Source organism: Salvelinus namaycush, unplaced genomic scaffold, assembly GCF_016432855.1.
Source record: "Salvelinus namaycush isolate Seneca unplaced genomic scaffold, SaNama_1.0 Scaffold811, whole genome shotgun sequence".
Lineage (NCBI taxonomy): Eukaryota > Metazoa > Chordata > Actinopteri > Salmoniformes > Salmonidae > Salvelinus > Salvelinus namaycush.
Window position 1 is genome coordinate 1 of NW_024061544.1, and position 21,520 is coordinate 21,520.

General features: G+C 45.9%; 1 protein-coding gene across 2 annotated transcripts in view; it reads left to right on the forward strand.

Annotated features, from left to right (window-relative positions):
- The first annotated feature begins 567 nt into the window (after positions 1-567).
- The window catches only part of LOC120042927 (E3 ubiquitin-protein ligase MYLIP-A-like), a 32,206-nt gene continuing 11,253 nt past the window's right edge, over positions 568-21,520 (forward strand). Inside the window, exons 1-3 of one of the 2 annotated variants that reach the window (XM_038987689.1) lie at positions 568-820; positions 3,734-3,924; positions 20,275-20,460. In XM_038987689.1, the coding sequence (XP_038843617.1) occupies positions 734-820; positions 3,734-3,924; positions 20,275-20,460 (464 nt within the window). In that variant the 5' untranslated portion in view covers positions 568-733. Of the gene's footprint in view, positions 821-3,733; positions 3,925-4,941; positions 8,955-20,274; positions 20,461-21,520 lie in introns of those variants that run through there. The other variant, XM_038987690.1, reaches the window with a different exon arrangement.

Below are 21,520 nucleotides of genomic sequence, written 5' to 3' on the forward strand. Positions count from 1 at the left end.
GTGAAGATGACAAACAACTGCTGTGTGTGAAACACATGTTGTCTGACATAGGCTATACAGTAGGCTGCTGAACGTCAACAACACAGAGACAGGTATGCCTAACTAGCCGTAGGACAACTTACAGGAATAGACTTTGCTCAAGGGGCAAGGAAGCGTATTTGGGCAAAAACAATGGGCGCTTTTAGCATTAACAATTCAGATGCTTTTGAAAGCAAGCACAGAAATAAATGGTTGGGGCCACATAGTTCTCCACTGTTGCTATATTCTATCAGTATTTTAATGCATTATTAATTCATATGCAGCTCTCAACTTACTCAGAGCAACTCTACTCAGATATTTCCATGGATAGTCAACTCTTCCTAAGCAGGTGAAGGTTCCGTATATTTATGGAAGGTGAAATTAGCTGCGTACTCAGAAGGGGGCGCCTTGGCTGTCCTCGTCATGCGTTGTAAAGCCACGGTCTCGTTCTGACATGACGGGGGCTCCCGGTTGGCAGGTTTGTGGCTGAGAATATGCTAAATGCTCTGTCATTGGCTGCTTCCGAGTAAACAGTGCTTTGGCATAGCAATTGATATCCTACAGCTGGAAGGTAGTGTTTGTCACACAAAGTGAGAGGGCTTAGAAAGTGAACGAAAGCTTAATGTAGGGTCTCAAAAGGAGGGATACCGAGGTTGTTTATTTTACATCTTCTAAAGAGAGGTATAGACCAAAGCTAAAGTAATAGATTGCCAAAATGCTTTGCCATGTTACCCGTCCGGATTCGGTGGTTATGGAAGTGGAAGTTGATACGAAGGCGAATGGTGAAGATTGTCTGAATAAGGTATGGATAGTCGATACTAATTAAATTCCCCCCTTTTCAGGTTGTTAATACTTTACAAACCCATTTGTGTCAAATTCCAGGTTATATTGTCCTGCAAGTGTAATTTACAGTGAAATGTTGAGATTGAAACGCAACACTTGGCAGCATGAGCGCGTGTGTTGGTTTGCCGAGGTGATGAATCCAAATGTTAATGTAAAGGCGAAGTTCAATGTGTTTTTGCTAGATTTTCTGCCGACGTCAGTTATCTCGAAATTGCATTGTCTGTCACAGGATAGACTACTCTACATTGTCACACACAGCATTACAAATTATTATTATTGTTAAAAAAAAATAAAAAATTACACAGCAATACAAATGAGCTTCCTCTATCGTGCAACAATGTTGCTTTGGTCGAAAATAAGTTGGCTATATTTTCCGTGAAATAGCCCCCCCAAAAAAATGTTTTTCCCTGATGACACAATCAAACTCATTAAGTTGGTGATTTCCTAAATAGGTAACTTACTATTAATGTGCTTTCTGAGGGAGTTGTTTCCTGGTAGTATATTCGCGATGAAAGGCTTTGTCAAGCCAAGGTTACTTCAGTTCATTTGGTTCCCCGGTGAATGCTTGGCAAATTGGCAATGTTATTGTGAAGCTTGAATGAGGGTTCCCATTGTTGACTAGATCAACATCGAATATACAATAGTTCCAAATTGCTGCGAAATCCGTTTTGAAAGAGTTAATAAATCAAATCAAATTTTATTTGTCACATACACATGGTTAGCAGATGTTAATGCGAAATGCTTGTGTTTCTAGTTCCGACAATGCAGTAATAACCAACGAGTAATCTAACCTAACAATTCCACAACTACTACCTTATACACACAAGTGTACAGGGATAAAGAATATGTACATAAAGATATATGAATGAGTGATGGTACAGAACGGCATAGGCAATGCAGTAGATGGTATAGAGTACAGTATATACATATGAGATGAGTAATGTAGGGTATATAAACGTAAAGTGGCATAGTTTAAAGTGGCTAGTGATACATGTATTACATAAAGATGGCAAGATGCAGTAGATGATATAGAGTACAGTATATACATATACATATGATATGAGTAATGTAGGGTATGTAAACATTATATTAAGTGGCATTGTTTAAAGTGGCTAGTGATACATTTTCACATAAATTACAATCACGCGTGCACAGAGCTGCTGGTGCCAAAGACTGTACATAGATTCATGTTTCTATTGTGTTATGGACTGTACGTTTGTTTATGTGTAACTCTGTGTTTTTGTCGCACTGCTTTGCTTTATCTTGGCCAGGTCGCAGTTGTAAATGAGAACTGGCCTACCTGCTTAAATAAAGGTGAAAAAAAGGATGTAAAGTTAGTCCTCAAACCAGGAAATAAAAGGAACCAATGTGAATTTATCGGATGCTTTAATCGAGTTGTTTTCTAATGAGTTCTATGCATTCTATATCATACATACTAGTCCTCATTCTCCGTCCTGTCTGGAAGTAGGCTGTCCTTGACGTTATGTAACTCCGTCCCGTCTGGAAGTAGGCTGTCCTTGACGTTATGTAACTCCGTCCCGTCTGGAAGTAGGCTGTCCTTGACGTTATGTAACTCCGTCCCGTCTGGAAGTAGGCTGTCCTTGACGTTATGTAACTCCGTCCCGTCTGGAAGTAGGCTGTCCTTGACGTTATGTAACTCCGTCCCGTCTGGAAGTAGGCTGTCCTTGACGTTATGTAACTCCGTCCCGTCTGGTAGTAGGCTGTCCTTGACGTTATGTAACTCCGTCCCGTCTGGAAGTAGGCTGTCCTTGACGTTATGTAACTCCGTCCCGTCTGGAAGTAGGCTGTCCTTGACGTTATGTAACTCCGTCCCGTCTGGAAGTAGGCTGTCCTTGACGTTATGTAACTCCGTCCCGTCTGGAAGTAGGCTGTCCTTGACGTTATGTAACTCCGTCCCGTCTGGAAGTAGGCTGTCCTTGACGTTATGTAACTCCGTCCCGTCTGGAAGTAGGCTGTCCTTGACGTTATGTAACTCCGTCCCGTCTGGAAGTAGGCTGTCCTTGACGTTATGTAACTCCGTCCCGTCTGGAAGTAGGCTGTCCTTGACGTTATGTAACTCCGTCCCGTCTGGAAGTAGGCTGTCCTTGACGTTATGTAACTCCGTCCCGTCTGGAAGTAGGCTGTCCTTGACGTTATGTAACTCCGTCCCGTCTGGTAGTAGGCTGTCCTTGACGTTATGTAACTCCGTCCCGTCTGGAAGTAGGCTGTTCTTGACGTTATGTAACTCCGTCCCGTCTGGAAGTAGGCTGTCCTTGACGTTATGTAACTCCGTCCCGTCTGGTAGTAGGCTGTCCTTGACGTTATGTAACTCCGTCCCGTCTGGAAGTAGGCTGTCCTTGACGTTATGTAACTCCGTCCCGTCTGGAAGTAGGCTGTTCTTGACGTTATGTAACTCCGTCCCGTCTGGAAGTAGGCTGTCCTTGACGTTATGTAACTCCGTCCCGTCTGGAAGTAGGCTGTCCTTGACGTTATGTAACTCCGTCCTGTCTGGAAGTAGGCTGTCCTTGACGTTATGTAACTCTGTTTCTTTCTTGTCGCTGTTGAGAGACGCGTGGGAAGCACTCGAGGTGAGTTGTATTACCAGATGAAAAAGATCCCAATGTATTTTCCATCAACGCTCCCACTGGCTTTACGGCCTGCATATTGATGTGTACGAGCCACGGAGTCAATGGCAAAAACATGGTAATCTCAGTCTCGTGTTTTATCGAAAATGCGCAAAACTTTTTTTTAGGCCTTCACAAACCAAATCAACTGAGGTTTTACTTTGATAGAATGACTATTCTGTGGGTTTGACTGGTTTCCCCCTGATCGCTCTGTTTAACCTAACACACTGAATTCTTCTATTCTAAAGGTGTGTAGGAAGTTGGGAATCATAGAGGTGGACTACTTTGGCCTGCAGTTTTCGGGCAGTAAAGGAGAGAACCTGTGGCTCAACCTCAGGAACAGAATCTGTCAGCAGATGGACAATCTGACTCCCTGCCGACTCCGGCTTCGAGTCAAGTTCTTTGTGGAACCACATCTCATACTCCAGGAACAGACGAGGTATGGATATTCTGTATCTCCCACACACACACACACACACACACACACACACACACACACACACACACACACACACACACACACACACACACACACACACTTCTTATTACAATAGTCATTCTTTATGGTCCTTACATCGTCTTGTTATGATTGGAAAAGAAAGCAAAATAAATCTAGGTCATGTTACTCATTAAATATTCATATTACAAAATCTCTAACTCAACCCTTAACTGTTCAGATTCCCTCTGACTCCAGTCATGTGCTGTAGGAGGAGAAGGTAAACAACCAGATCATTCAGCACTGTACTGTAGCTACTGTATCCTGTGAAGTTAGTTGTGACTTCCTGGTTAGGCTCTACAGTGGAGCGAACTACAGTAACCCCGCAGCACACAGGGTTACTACAGGTCATTGTGGAGCCAAGCGGAGCAGGGCGGGAGGCCGCCAGGAAATGTGAACTCTTTAAAGGCCCTGTTGCTGATGCCACAGGGTCCCTATGCCTGCCTGGTCCTGCCTGCTGAGAGCTATACAGCCCTCCCCAGACCTTCCCTGCTGGCTCTCATTCAAGTGAATGAAGGAGAAGTGGGCTCACTTCAACATTTGTTGTTGCTTTTTGCTGTTGGTTTCTTTTCTTTTGTTGACTTTCTCATTTAAGGAGAAGCGTCCTTGTTCTTGTGCATTTCTCTGTTTTTTTAGTTTCTTTTGGCTTTTGACAAAGTCTCAAAGGCACATCTCACCGTTGTGAATTTATTTAAATGCTAAAATGCTTTTACTACATACTCAGAAAATATGCATGAGTTAAAATAACTATAAAAAGACCAGTGTGAAAGGCTGTTTTCTCATTTAATATGCTCTTAGCTCTGTATTTTGTCAGCCTCATTTTTGAAATCGTTCATCTTTTCCACAAACAAACCAGAGAAGAAATGATCCTGTCTTCCAAAAAAAGCATGTTGAAACTTCTCTAGTGAATGGCCTGACACGCTGACTTCAGGCTGATAGATAACAGGACCTTTAACACGCTGACTTCAGGCTGATAGATAACAGGACCTTTGACACGCTGACTTCAGGCTGATAGATAACAGGACCTTTAACACGCTGACTTCAGGCTGATAGATAACAGGACCTATGACACGCTGACTTCATCAGGCTGATAGATAACAGGACCTTTGACACGCTGACTTCATCAGGCTGATAGATAACAGGACCTTTGACACGCTGACTTCATCAGGCTGATAGATAACAGGACCTTTGACATGCTGACTTCAGGCTGATAGATAACAGGACCTTTGACACGCTGACTTCAGGCTGATAGATAACAGGACCTTTGACACGCTGACTTCAGGCTGATAGATAACAGGACCTTTGACACGCTGACTTCAGGCTGATGGATAACAGGACCTTTGACACGCTGACTTCAGGCTGATGGATAACAGGACCTTTGACACGCTGACTTCAGGCTGATGGATAACAGGACCTTTGACACGCTGACTTCATGCTGATAGATAACAGGACCTTTGACACGCTGACTTCAGGCTGATGGATAACAGGACCTTTGACACGCTGACTTCATCAGGCTGATCGATAACAGGACCTTTGACACGCTGACTTCATCAGGCTGATCGATAACAGGACCTTTGACACGCTGACTTCATCAGGCTGATCGATAACAGGACCTTTGACACGCTGACTTCATCAGGCTGATAGATAACAGGACCTTTGACACGCTGACTTCATCAGGCTGATAGATAACAGGACCTTTGACACGCTGACTTCATCAGGCTGATAGATAACAGGACCTTTGACACGCTGACTTCATCAGGCTGATCGATAACAGGACCTTTGACACGCTGACTTCATCAGGCTGATCGATAACAGGACCTTTGACACGCTGACTTCATCAGGCTGATAGATAACAGGACCTTTGACACGCTGACTTCAGGCTGATAGATAACAGGACCTTTGACACGCTGACTTCAGGCTGATAGATAACAGGACCTTTGACACGCTGACTTCAGGCTGATAGATAACAGGACCTTTGACACGCTGACTTCAGGCTGATGGATAACAGGACCTTTGACACGCTGACTTCATCAGGCTGATCGATAACAGGACCTTTGACATGCTGACTTCATCAGGCTGATCGATAACAGGACCTTTGACACGCTGACTTCATCAGGCTGATCGATAACAGGCCCTTTGACACGCTGACTTCATCAGGCTGATCGATAACAGGACTTTTGACACGCTGACTTCATCAGGCTGATCAATAACAGGACCTTTGACACGCTGACTTCAGGCTGATAGATAACAGGACCTTTGACACGCTGACTTCATCAGGCTGATAGATAACAGGACCTTTGACACGCTGACTTCATCAGGCTGATAGATAACAGGACCTTTGACACGCTGACTTCATCAGGCTGATAGATAACAGGACCTTTGACACGCTGACTTCATCAGGCTGATAGATACCTGGACCTTTGACACGCTGACTTCAGGCTGATAGATAACAGGACCTTTGACACGCTGACTTCAGGCTGATAGATAACAGGACCTTTGACACGCTGACTTCAGGCTGATCAATAACAGGACCTTTGACACGCTGACTTCAGGCTGATAGATAACAGGACCTTTGACACGCTGACTTCAGGCTGATAGATAACAGGACCTTTGACACGCTGACTTCAGGCTGATAGATAACAGGACCTTTGACACGCTGACTTCAGGCTGATAGATAACAGGACCTTTGACACGCTGACTTCAGGCTGATAGATAACAGGACCTTTGACACGCTGACTTCAGGCTGATAGATAACAGGACCTTTGACACGCTGACTTCAGGCTGATAGATAACAGGACCTTTGACACGCTGACTTCAGGCTGATAGATAACAGGACCTTTGACACGCTGACTTCAGGCTGATAGATAACAGGACCTTTGACACGCTGACTTCAGGCTGATAGATAACAGGACCTTTGACACGCTGACTTCAGGCTGATAGATAACAGGACCTTTGACACGCTGACTTCAGGCTGATAGATAACAGGACCTTTGACACGCTGACTTCAGGCTGATAGATAACAGGACCTTTGACACGCTGACTTCAGGCTGATAGATAACAGGACCTTTGACACGCTGACTTCAGGCTGATAGATGACGGGACCTTTGACACGCTGACTTCAGGCTGATAGATAACGGGACCTTTGACACGCTGACTTCAGGCTGATAGATAACAGGACCTTGATCCTGGCTTCGTTTTTTCTTCTCCTCCTCCTCCCCCAGCCCTTTAGGTCCTCTATTGAGAAGTCCTGACTGCATCCCTCATGGAACCCTATTCCCTATATAGTGCACTTCTCTAGACCAGCGACCTATGGGCAGTGCACTATAAAGGGAATAGGGTGCCGTTTGGGACACAGATTCTCAACTAGGCTTCTCTTTTGATGTTATTTATAGGGCGCTCTGATCTCCGTGTTAACCCTCCCTCTCTACCGCCTGCCCGTCGCAGAAAAACAGCTTTGCATGCAGTATTCACGTTAATATCATCATGTCTATCTTTCCACAGCTGTGGGAGATCCTGTATCATTAAAAGCTGATTCTAACCCCAGTCAGTCTGTCTGCCAGGAGAGGCATCAGATAACTCAATGTTAGAGTAGAAAAGTGTGTGAGGAGCAGAGCCCCTGAGCTTCTCCGCTCCTCTCTCTGTGTCCTCTGTGTGTGGGGAGCAGAGCCCCTGAGCTTCTCCTCTCTCTGTGTCTCTGTGTGTGGGGAGCAGAGCCCCTGAGCTTCTCCGCTCCTCTCTCTGTGTCTCTGTGTGTGGGGAGCAGAGCCCCTGAGCTTCTCCGCTCCTCTCTCTGTGTCTCTGTGTGTGGGGAGCAGAGCCCCTGAGCTTCTCCGCTCCTCTCTTTGTGTCTCTGTGTGTGGGGAGCAGAGCCCCTGAGCTTCTCCGCTCCTCTGTCTCTGTGTGTGTGGAGCAGAGCCCCTGAGCTTCTCCGCTCCTCTCTCTGTGTCTCTGTGTGTGTGTGTGGGGAGCAGAGCCCCTGAGCTTCTCCGCTCCTCTCTCTGTGTCTCTGTGTGTGGGGAGCAGAGCCCCTGAGCTTCTCCGCTCCTCTCTCTGTGTCTCTGTGTGTGGGGAGCAGAGCCCCTGAGTTTCTCCGCTCCTCTCTCTGTGTCTCTGTGTGTGGGGAGCAAAGCCCCTGAGCTTCTCCGCTCCTCTCTCTGTGTCTCTGTGTGTGGGGAGCAGAGCCCCTGAGCTTCTCCGCTCCTCTCTCTGTGTCTCTGTGTGTGGGGAGCAGAGCCCCTGAGCTTCTCCGCTCCTCTCTCTGTGTCTCTGTGTGTGGGGAGCAGAGCCCCTGAGCTTCTCCGCTCCTCTCTCTGTGTCTCTGTGTGTGGGGAGCAGAGCCCCTGAGTTGCTCCGCTCCTCTCTCTGTGTGTGCACGGTTGGCCAGTAACTGTTCAGTAAACAGAGGTCTATCCCTCATGGCCAGCAGCCTCCCTCTTCTGTCTGGACTCCAAACACACACTACTGCTCTCTCTCCTCTTACTCCTGACTTGGAGGGCTGACAGTCTACACAGTCTGGTGCCCCTTTCGGGGGGGGGGGGGGTTCAGGATTGACTGTGTGTGTGTCTTTAAGACTGGACAGTGTGCCTGTGGAGTTGGGGAGAGGAAAGGGATAGATGAGGGTAAGGAAAAGGTGAGGGGTATTCACCCAGTCAGACTACTGCTGTCTCCCTCCGCCCGTCACCCAGTCAGACTACTGCTGTCTCCCTCCGCCCGTCACCCAGTCAGACTACTGCTGTCTCCCTCCGCCCGTCACCCAGTCAGACTACTGCTGTCTCCCTCCGCCCGTCACCCAGTCAGACTACTGCTGTCTCCCTCCGCCCGTCACCCAGTCAGACTACTGCTGTCTCCCTCCGCCCGTCACCCAGTCAGACTACTGCTGTCTCCCTCCGCCCGTCACCCAGTCAGACTACTGCTGTCTCCCTCCGCCCGTCACACTCCGACCACAAACGGACAGGAGTGCTACGCCACTGCTTGTAAGTTAAGTAGAAATATATAAGATGTGTTAAATGAATGATATTCAGCTCAGGGCTCCAGCTATGCATTTGGTTTGCTAACTTGCTAGCTAAGTGGTTGATGTCAAGATCAAGCTTCATGTTTACAGCAGAGACATTCAATCCCCTCCTGTATCAAAATCCCTGTTGTTGTCTAAATTGTTTTGTGCGTCAACATTTGTAAGAAATAGCGCCCCTTGTGTGCACTTCCGGTAATACCTTATACCCTGGTATGGTACAGAAACAGTATGACCGTCTGGATAGCACCCAACCCGACCAGTAGACTCTCACAGTGAGAGCAGAACATCTAAGTAAGTGGAAGGCGTGACTGTGTCCAACTCCTATTCCTCCATCTCTCCTCTGCATGTGCTCTAGTCTATTCCTAATCTATCAGCTTGTTCTGCTACAAGTGTTGCACTGCCAGTTGGTGTATGAGAGAGACCCCAGCCAATAGTTTACTAGTGAAGGACGACTCTCACAAACAACTATATACCAATGGAACATGCTCACAAACTAATATCCACCAATGGAACATGCTCACAAACTAATATCCACCAATGGAACATGCTCACAAACTAATATCCACCAATGGAACATGCTCACAAACTAATATCCACCAATGGAACATGCTCACAAACTAATATCCACCAATGGAACATGCTCACAAACTAATATCCACCAATGGAACATGCTCACAAACTAATATCCACCAATGGAACATGCTCACAAACTAATATCCACCAATGGAACATGCTCACAAACTAATATCCACCAATGGAACATGCTCACAAACTAATATCCACCAATGGAACATGCTCACAAACTAATATCCACCAATGGAACATGCTCACAAACTAATATCCACCAATGGAACATGCTCACAAACTAATATCCACCAATGGAACATGCTCACAAACTAATATCCACCAATGGAACATGCTCACAAACTAATATCCACCAATGGAACATGCTCACAAACTAATATCCACCAATGGAACATGCTCACAAACTAATATCCACCAATGGAACTGAGTGTTCTTGGCAAGTGACAGTGCTGAATGGTGACCTGGCCCAGGGGGATTTCCCAGCATTATAGGCATGCTCACACTTACCCACACACACACACACACACACACACAAACATCATGTCCTGGTACAGGAAAGCCTGCAGGTAGTAACAGATGTTGGAGAGCGTGTGAATTGTCCTTAGTGGGTACAGACGCACGCAGAAGCAAGTTTGTACACATTCACTCACGCATATACATGCTACCCATATACATGGGCCTCTCTCTCACCCTGTTACATAGCATATGGTGGACTCTGCACTCACAGAATACAAATAAAAAGCTGCTTACATAAGCTGGAGCGCTTAAATTTACAGAATCATCACCAAATCCTGCTGCTATCCCATTATTGTAAGCTTGCGCCTTTTTGTGTGTGCTTGGCTAACTCTAGTAGTCTGCACAGGACTGATTTATTCACCCCGCTCGCACCTGCAGCTTTTCGTCCCACTCCCGCCCACACCAGCTGTCTTTCTGTCGGGCTCCCACAAGAACTGATCTCACAATGTTATTTTAGGCTCATGTGAAGACTCAGCAATTGGCAATATCGAAATGTGCAAAAATACCTAAGAAATAGGTTAAATTACCAGAGATTTTCACGTGGCCATTTTATATTAAGCTTTCGGTATTACTGGGCTATATCAGCGAGTAGGCTAGACGTAGTTTGAAGAGAGCAGAATTGGTGAGACTTTCACTTGAGCTTCGTTTTATAGCTTACCTTTTTAGGCGTGGGACGATTTTCAGACAGACATGTATGGGTGATCAATATTTATTTTTAGGCAATGTAGTTAACTATATCCTAATCCTCATATTTAGGAAGTACATATCCTTGGAAAGATGACTGCCCACTTGCTTCACCCCCCCCCCCCCCCCCCCCACTCTATTTCATTGAGACCACAGTAGGCTACTTAACTTGAAGCAGTGAATAATGAGACAGATGTGACTTTTTAATACAATAGGTAGTCTTAACGCGCAGAAAGACGACCGTTTCCAAATAATCTGCGGGACAACACAAAATATTTCCATTCCAAGTTTGTCTGATCTGACCACCCGCTCCCAACCGCAGAATGAAAGATGGCGACTGCAGCAGTGCTCTGTCGGGATCCACAGCACTCTACACTCTTCTTATTAGTTTGCTTGCTGAAGGCAAGCTACTCTATATATTTCTTACAAACTCATCATTATTATTATAATATTTATTCCGCCCGCTCTAGCGCTTAAACCATTTAACACGAAACCAACTTTAAAACGTACATGCAAGCCCCAACTTTTCATAGCATTTATACTTTGACTACAACAAAGACCCATCTCAATAGGTGGTCCAGGTATGTTATGACATGGGGGGGGGGCTTTCCTCTATTGTTCCTCAAGCTAGGGATGACATCACGGACTCCCATCAGACCAACTCCTTGAGGTTTGCGCAATAGTTATTTTTTTTAACCCTTTAGTGTGTGTACTTCATTGTATTTATACTTTGGATATCGCTTTCCAACAGTCAAAGTTCAAAAATCGCTGGAGGACGTCTTTTAAAATGATCTCCAATGAATTTCACACACACTCCCACATTTAAAAAGAGAAAAAAAAAGCCTATAAATACACACTCAGGCCTTTGGTCTGTAGCACAGGCTCAGTTCAGTGTGATTTGTGTGGTTCCTCCGAACATCAAATAAACCCCCATCCTAATCCTGTAGCTTAGATCACAGCATCTCTCTACACCGCTCCGCCTGGGTAGCTTCTGAAACACCCTGTCTGCCTAATGCAGCCGACTGCCTGCTAGTGGGAGAGATGTTTTCTCTACTCTCATCCCCCCCCATCAACTCAAACCATGGTCAGAGACAGAGTCAGTCTAAGTGTGAGCAGCAACAAAAATATTGTTGCTGCTCACACTTAGACTGACTCTCTCTGACCATGGTTTGAGTTGAGGCAGTCTTGATGTTTATGTGTGTGTGTTCACTGACCAGATCTGTGCAGTTTCATAGAGCTACTTCTGCATTTGGTTGTAATTTCTGAACTCTCGGAGGAGTAGTAGATTTCATATTTGTTTTAAAAGCTGTTCGCTCAAACAACAAACATCCCTCTTTATGAAACGTCCTGATAAATCCATCCATTGGTTAGGAGATGATGGGAGTGGTCATGTCTGTTTGGGTGAGAGCAAGGCAGGGATTGAGCTGGGGCCCCATAGAATAAGTAGAATGTCATCACTGTTCTAGTTGTTTTAATTCTATGGTTGGAACTTGGCCCCCTCAATGAATGTGTGCTGTCTACGTCATTATCCCTCACTAGCCCAGAGGTAGGGCCGTCTGCCTCGTTATCCCTCACTAGCCCAGAGGTAGGGCCGTCTGCCTCGTTATCCCTCACTAGCCCAGAGGTAGGGCCGTCTGCCTCGTTATCCCTCACTAGCCCAGAGGTAGGGCCGTCTGCCTCGTTATCCCTCACTAGCCCAGAGGTAGGGCCGTCTGCCTCGTTATCCCTCACTAGCCCAGAGGTAGGGCCGTCTGCCTCGTTATCCCTCACTAGCCCAGAGGTAGGGCCGTCTGCCTCGTTATCCCTCACTAGCCCAGAGGTAGGGCCGTCTGCCTCGTTATCCCTCACTAGCCCAGAGGTAGGGCCGTCTGCCTCGTTATCCCTCACTAGCCCAGAGGTAGGGCCGTCTGCCTCGTTATCCCTCACTAGCCCAGAGGTAGGGCCGTCTGCCTCGTTATCCCTCACTAGCCCAGAGGTAGGGCCGTCTGTGTCATGCTGGTCTAAATTAACATGTTTTCCACTCCTTGTTGTTTAGCATTCCGATCAGGCCAACGGTTGGTCGGGGGGGTTAGCACAGCCATTAATATAGACCACTGCCATGAATGAGAAAAGGGACGTTTTTAGTTCCTTTTCCTTAGAAATAGAATCTGTAGAAGGGACTTAAAGCCTCTAAGCAATTTGACGGGTAAATTCTGCTAATACTGGGTTCAAAATGGAAGGGCTTTCTGGCTGGGTTTTGAATGGCAGCAACATGCATGCATTCTTGGGTTTGCATGGCCTCCCGGACTCAGTTAATTGTCCTTCAATCAGAGTCTAGTTGATTTGATTTGTTAGTACACAAATATAAAGGCAACATGTAAAGCGTTGGTACCATGTTTCATGAGCTGAAATAGAAGATTCTAGAAATGTTCCATACTCAAACCTTATTTCCCTTAAATGTTGTGCTCAAATGTGTTTACATCCCTGTTAGTGAGCATTTCTCCTTTGCCAAGATAATCCATCCACCAGACAGGTGTGGCATATCAAGAAGCTGATTTAAACAGCATGGTCATTACATAGGTGCACCTTGTTCTGGGGACAAAAGGCCACTCTAAAATGTGCAGTTTTGTCACACAACACAATGCCACAACTGTCAAGTTTTGAAGGAACGTGCAATTGGCATGCATAAGCCTCATCCAATGTCGTTTTAGAGAATTTGGCAGTACTTCCAACTTGCCTCACAACCGCAAACCACATGTATGGTGTGAACGTGGGCAGGCGGTTTGCTGACATCAACGTTGTGAACAGAGTGCCCCATGGTGGGGTTATGGTATGGGCAGGCATAAGCTACAGACAATGAACACAATTGCATTTTATTGATAGCAATTTGAGTGCACAGCGATACCGTGACGAGATCCTGAGGCCCATTGTCGTGCCATTCATCCGCCACCATCACCTCATGTTTCAGCATGATAATGCACGGCCCCATGTCACAAGGATCTGTACACAATTCCTGGAAGCTGAAAATATCCCAGTTCTTCCATGGCCTGCATACTCACCAGACATGTCACCCGTTGAGCATGTTAGGGATGCTCTGGATCAACGTATACGACAGCGTGTTCCAGTACCCACCAATATCCATCAACTTCACATAGCCATTGAAGAGGAGTGGGACAACATTTCACAGTCAACAGCCTGATTTAACTATGTGAAAGATGTCACACTGCATGAGGCAAATGGTGGTCACACCAGATGCTGACTGGTTTTAGGATCAACACCCCTACTGTTTTGTTAAGGTTTCTGTGACCAGATGCATATCTGTATTCCCAGTCATGTGAAATCCATAGATTAGGGACTAATTCATTTATTTCAGTTGACTAATTTCCTTATATGAACTGTAAATCACTAGAATCTTTGACATTGTTGCACGTTGCTTTTGATTTGGTTTAATATATCTGTGAATTCAGTTAGCCTAGTGAGAGAGGAACGTTTGAGACTGTTTTGTCAGTTTAATTTGGGTGCAAATGCAGAAGTCACATGTTTTTGTGCTTTGATATCCTCCCCCTAAACCCCCTCAGAGCCGTTGTGTATTATTGAGCCCTGCCAACTCCATAGTGTCTTTACATGTCTGCAGAACCTAGATATTGTCACAGCAACAAGGCTGATGGATGGTTTTCACGGAACTGAAGACCATTCGTTGTTAGCATTATATCCATTTGCCTTAGTTTAGGAGACAAGATGGTTTCCACAGTCAGCCCCTGTCCTTTTCCCCAAACTTTTTTTAAACCTGCCTTAAGGTCTCTGAACTCAAGTATCAATCAGTCTCTCGTAGATCTAGTTTGAACCCATAGCATTAGTTCCCGGCCAGGAAGGATGTCTGTGGCTGGTTCTGGGCTGTGTGTGTGACCTTTGCCCTTCTACAGTCCGTTACTAGGGAACACTCTGTTATGTTCCCATAACCAGAGGGTGTTTTAGCTTACAAAAACAACTTATTTGTTCGCCTCAAATTGCCACTCTTTGGATTCAGGAATTCAGTCGGCGTGTGAATAATTTTCTTATTTATTTAGTGTTTTGTCCCTCTTTCCGTTGCTTAAACGAGCTGATTAACAGCCTTGTGTTGGAGAGTGTAAATTGTGAAGTTTTCATTGAGAGACGGTGAGTCAAACTGGTCCATGGAATGGGGTTATTAGAGTTCGTTGACTGGGAGTGACCTCTAGCACCACAGCTTTGGGCTGTGTTATTGTTACGCCAACAAACCACATTGTTTAGAGTCTGGCCCTGTGAGCTCTGAAACAGACACTTCTCATTGGCTGATGTGGTGCAGTCGCAAGGCAGAGGTTTTTGGTTTCATTTCACACAGACTTTATGTTCTTCTGGAAACTGAGAACTCTGTGACGTTCTGATGTGTTCTATGTTACTACTGAGAGGAGAAGTCCAGTTGAAACAATTGTTTCATTTGTTTTTGGCTAATTTTGAGAACTTGTTTACTCTTAATTTAGTTAAGTAAGAAAAAGTACTGACGTGAAGAGAGGAGAGCATGTGAAATGCACTATATAGCCTATTTGGTGAAGTCATTTAACTTTGACAACATCTAAAACACAGTTAAAATATGTCACTAATAAAATCATAAGTGCACTAAACGCCCTCCTCCCCCTTTCTCTTCTTCCTCCTCCTCCTCCTCTCCATCTTACATCTGCTGTCACACATAGGGATCATTGAACCATATTCCCCCCTCCGTCTACGGTGCACTTTAATTGAATTATTCCAGCTATGCAGTCAAGTGTTTTAACATTCCAGCAGTAGAACAGATTACTTTGTGTTGGAGCCCCCGCTGTCATCCATTGCCCGCGGGTGTGTGTGTGTGTGTCTGAACAGTAAATGTACCATGCGGTCCACTGGTCTGAGAGCAGGTGTTCCTTGACAGTAATGAAAGCCTTAAAGAGGCTGTGTTCATCCCAGTTGTATTTAAACTGGGCCAGCAGAGAGGAGGACGTTTAAGGGTTTTCTGTTCCAATATCAGATTCCCTGCAGGCTTAACTAGAAGCCCTGCTGTTTTGTCCGTCTGTGTTAGAGTTGAATAGCGGCAACCAGGTTAGAGATTTCCAGCCCAAACCCGCTCTCTTTTCCAGAGAAAAAAATAACAATTTTATGTTCCATGCCCTTACCTCTTAAAAAAAAAAAAAAAAAAAAAAACTATGCACATCTGAATTCCCAGTCATGTGGAATGCATAGATTAGGGCCTAGTTTATTTATTTCAATTGACTGATTTCCTTATATGAACAGGAACTCAAAGTAAAATCTTTGTCGCGTTTTATTTTTGTTCTCTGTGTGTGTGTGTCTAATGTGCAGTAGCCTAGCTGTGTATTGGATAACAGGCTTTTTTTGGGCTTGGGATCATAAATGTCTAATGTGGGGCTCATAAAATGTCTTTAAGGAGATAAGTGATTTATACTCGGGATGGAATATTTTGTAAAATACCTGTAAAATATTCAACAGGTCTTCTCCTTGGACATATGGTGGGCAGCGGTGTCCTTCTACCTGGACAGATGGTGGGTAGTGTGGGCAGCGGTGTCCTTCTACCTGGACAGATGGTGGGTAGTGTGGGCAGCAGTGTCCTTCTACCTGGACAGATGGTGGGTAGTGTGGGCAGCAGTGTCCTTCTACCTGGACAGATGGTGGGTAGTGTGGGCAGCAGTGTCCTTCTACCTGGACAGATGGTGGGCAGCAGTGTCCTTCTACCTGGACAGATGGTTACTGTCTATGGTAGTGACTGGTAGGTTGTGTGTGGGCAGGGTAGTGACTGGTGTCATGATGTGTGCTGTTGGCAGTCTGGGCACCTCTGATGCAGCCTGGCGTTGCAGCCTGGCGTTCCCAGATGTTGTTGGAGTTCATGTTCGAGCCGTGTACCAGTCGAGATCCTGCACAGAGGACAGTCGGACCAGCTCACACCCTCCTCATCACCGCCCTCTACAGTTCACATCAAAGCATGGTGGATGAGGGGAGACTCATGCCCTGCTGCCCTGGAAGTTGATTTGTGTCGACTTGCTGTACAAGTTAGACTAGAATTGTGACTGTTTCCTATACATTGTCCTTAACAACAATACCTACCTAGTATTTAAGTTCTTATTACGAGGATGTTCCAGATACTGTATACACCCAGACATGGTCATTTAGCTCATGTTCTGAGCCCAGATTAAACCCAGTATTGGGTGGGGGGTATAAAAGAGTTGGACTGCACGGGGTAGAGCTACAGGAGAAGTGTTCCTTTTCAATTTGAGTGGCTATGTGTTTCCAAAATTAGTCACGTAAGGCGGAGCGCCTAGCTGGCGACCCCTGGGTGACGAGGGAGAGGGAAGGAGAGCAGTCAGGCCAGGCAGGGCCGTGACTGATAGTAAGCCCCAGGTAGTCAGAGCCCGTTGTTTACGACCAGACAGGTAGCAGCCTGCTGGTCACATGAGTCCTGCTGCTGGGCCTAGCACAATAGGGAAACAGACGGCAGTTTAGAGCCCGACCGCTAAATCTGTTGACCGATATTATCGGTGATATTAGCCTTTCACATAAATATTTGTATCGGTCTTTATTCCATACGTAAAGCACCAAGATTATATACTGTACATAGAATGAACAAAAATAGGTCTGCTAATTTGTATACATTTTCAATGGTTGCCTGAAGAGGGCACTCTACGAGCTGCTCATTGAACATCATTCAGCCCGTAAGTCACAACGTGAGAGTAGGCATGGTGGTTTGACGGTGAGTAGCGTGCCAGCGACAACATATTTGAAAACAAATGTAATCCAAAGTACACTTCACCAAGCAAGCAGCCCTCATCACATGATCACTTAGTTAACGTTAGCTGGCTAGCTAGCAATCTGTGCTACTTATGTGCGAACGCTGGACTGGCTCCAAAGGGAACTCATCCTTGATACAAAAATAGCACTGTTACTGTCTGGTGTCCAGACTCTGGATCTATTATGTTTTCTGCCTGAAATATGCAATCTGCAACAAAACAAGACAGTTGGCGCGTTCAAGATGAGATGGGATTGTTTGCTAGCTAAATTAGAATGTTTGTGTGACTAAAACCAGTGTGGCAAGCATTTTCCTGCATGGGTGCTTTCAGCCGTCAGCACGGGGGTGGCAGGAAGAGACCAAGCAGAGTTGACAGTAAATCTCACTGTAACACATTCATACACCGTTGGAGTTGTATGTTACATAGCTTTGTGTTAGGGATGTTGCATAGTTGTGGTATTCATTTGTACAGATGGGCTCGGTATGCCAAGTTACATTATGCTATGAGGTTACATTATGTGTGAGGAAAACGAGGGAGTCTGGTCTCGTTTGATCCAGTTGACTGGATCCTGTTTGGGGTGGGGAGGGGAGGCAGGTGGGGAGGGGAGGCAGGTGGGGAGAGGAGGCTGGTGGGGAGGGGAGGAAGGAGGCTGGTGGGGAGGGGAGGAAGGAGGCTGGTGGGGAGGGGAGGAAGGAGGCTGGTGGGGAGGGGAGGAAGGAGGCTGGTGGGGAGGGGAGGAAGGAGGCTGGTGGGTTGCCTGACGGGTTTGTGCTGGTTTTCAGTTCCAGTTGCAGGTCTGAGACAAGGCCACAGTTCTCATGTTCACACTCCTTTTTAATGGGAGAGAATTAGTCTATTTCGTTGCCTCAGTGTCATATATATATATTACTAGTTCATGTTTAACTGACCATACACTTTCACAGTCCAGTCCAGAATAATATTATTGGTATCTCAGTTATGTATTAACAGCCTCGCTGGACAGTGACTTGAAAAAGGAAGTGTCATCACATCATAACTGAGTTAAAGTAGGCAAGAACTTAATAACTCAATCATTCACCACATCTCAGAAACTAATAAATGTTCTGAGCTTTGGGGGGAAAACAATGTAAAAGCCTCCATGCCTGTGATTGTACCAGTCCAATGTTCACAGTATTCCATGTTTATGTCTATTGTTATTCATTATTTTTTCTTTAAAAAAAAATCCAGTTTCTTTCCCGAGGCCTACTATCCCTCCATGTTGAATTCAGCACAATAACAAGTGTTTAGCAACAACATGGGAGGGCCCTTACCTCACTAAGAACAAGCTTACGAAGCTGCGGCATCATTATGTTGATTTAGCCGTGTCTTTGTGTGGGCTTGTTTTGGTATATAGCCGGACTTATTTTTTAAGAATGAGAGAGGGAGAACAAGAGAGGCCATTGGCTGAATGGTGCTATCGTTCCCAGACCCCACTGTTACAACACCACAGCAGTAGAACCCTGTCTGCTTATCGCTCCGCAGCACACTACTGTGAATAGGCAGCCATACAGAAGCTTTACAGGGCTGGCTGCTGACTCCTCTTACACTGTGATAAGAGCTAGAGCTCTGTGTGTGTGTGCGTCTTTGTGTGTGTACAGTGTACCCTGATTTAGAGTTATGAAGCCCCATTTCGGGGCGGCAGGTGTGGTTAGAGTGTAGGACTAGTAACCGAAAGGTTGCAAGATCGAATCCCTGAGCTGACAAGGTAAAAATCTGTCGTTCTGCCCCTGAACAAGGCAGTTTATAACTCACCGTTCCTAGGCCGTCATTGAAAATAAGAATGTGTTCTTAACTGACTTGCCTAGTTAAATATAGGTTAAATAATTAGTCACTGGGTTAAAAGTCAGACCACGTCACGCACTGTCTGACTGGGAACAGCTTTTACTTTTTAACTCTGCTCGTGTTCCTCATTCTATTCCTGGCATCAATGACCGTGGGGAACTAGAAAGCGGAACAGAGTACTACTTTGAGGTGTATGGCTTTGGTAAGCTGGAGGTCAGCTGTCAGTCATAACGTGTGTTGGTGTGAGAGAGAAAGTGAGCTGTACAGGTGTCAATGAGTGAACAACTATCAATTTTCAGGTGCTCTAGGCCTCTAGGCCCCCCCCCCCCCCCCCCCCCCACACACACACACACACACACACACACACACACACACACCTGCTCTGTGTGTAACCCAACCTCTAACTTCCACCTGCTCCCCCAATCATTACCTTTTTGGTTCCAGGCCCTGTGCACCACTCCTTTCCAATCATTACCTGTTTGGTTCCAGGCCCTGTGCACCACTCCTCTCCAATCATTACCTTTTTGGTTCCAGGCCCTGTGCACCACTCCTCTCCAATCACTACCTGTTTGGTTCCAGGCCCTGTGCACCACTACTTTCCAATCACTACGTGTTTGGTTCCAGGCCCTGTGCACCACCCCTTTCCAATCACTACCTGTTTGGTTCCAGGCCCTGTGCACCACCCCTCTCCAATCACTACCTGCTTGGTTCCAGGACCTGTGCACCACTCCTTTCCAATCATTACCTGTTTGGTTCCAGGCCCTGTGCACCACTCCTTTCCAATCACTACCTGTTTGGTTCCAGGCCCTGTGCACCACTCCTTTCCAATCACTACCTGTTTGGTTCCAGGCCCTGTGCACCACTCCTTTCCAATCATTACCTGTTCCAGTTCATGTCTAACATTCCCTCCCTCTCTCTTCCCTCCACCAGACATGTGTTCTTCATGCAGGTCAAGGAGAACCTCCACAGCGGCCACCTGAGGATGTGTTCGGGGCAGGCTGAGGAGCTGAGTGCCCTGCTGGCCCAAGCCGAGTTCAGAGACTACAACCAGAACACAGCCAAGTACTGGTACTCTGAGCTGTGTGGGAGCGAACCCTGCCCGGCAACAGTCAACAGGTAAGGCCAGGGGACACCTGGGGGACATGAAGGCTCGCACACACACACACACACACACACACACACACACACACACACACACACACACACACACACACAGCTATGTCTTACTATGCTTGAGGACTTTTTGGGGACCAACAGTTGATTCCCATTCAAGATCCTATTTTCACTTTTCCCCTAAACCTAACCCTAAGCTTGAAATAGCTGGCAAAAATGGCCTCACTTCTGAATTTTAGTTAGTTTACTATTCTTGTGAGTACTTTTGGTTCTCACAAGTATAGTAAAATGTGTCACACACACAGACACACACACCTGTGGCGTGTCAAAACAGGGTTGAAGCTCTAGCCATTGTGCTAATTGAATGGAGTTTGCAGGACATGAATACACGGTTGAAATATTGAAAGCAAAGCTACCCTTGACAAGGTCGCTGGCTGGCTTAGTGAACAGATATGTTATTAGAGGCTTATGATATGAAAGTATCAACATCTAGCTGAACCAAGTGACAGATGTGTTGTTAATGATTCATCAAACATCGGTTGGACATCTAACAATCAGGTGCTTCAAAGAGGAATATTCCCTTTCCCGTCCCAATTCAGAATGTTTGAAAATTCATCCCAGAACACGTCAAACCTTTCATCATTTATTACCATCAGTGTTACCTAGACTTAGCTGTGTTCCTATTCCCAATAACACATGGTAGCTGCTCAAAATAAATAAACAATTAGGTGTAAAATAGGTTCTAGGATTTGCACCCTAACCCATGAGTTGCTCCAAGCCGTAACATTTCCCTCTACTTAGCCTACCTTTTTGAATATGAATCAGTCTGTCGTGTGCAGCTGACAGAAACATGCAGTGCCATGGGAACCTGATATCAGTTACACTGACATTGCAGACAGCAGCAGAGTTTGGAAGTCCCCAGAAATTGTTTGCTTTGTAATTGGAACAAAGTTCGAATCTCATGCCCACGTGTCAGTCGCCATGCACAAAAGACAGACTAAGAGGAAACTAAAAGAAAAGACATGGTCACGAGGTTCGCTGTACAGAAAGAAAACATGTTCCC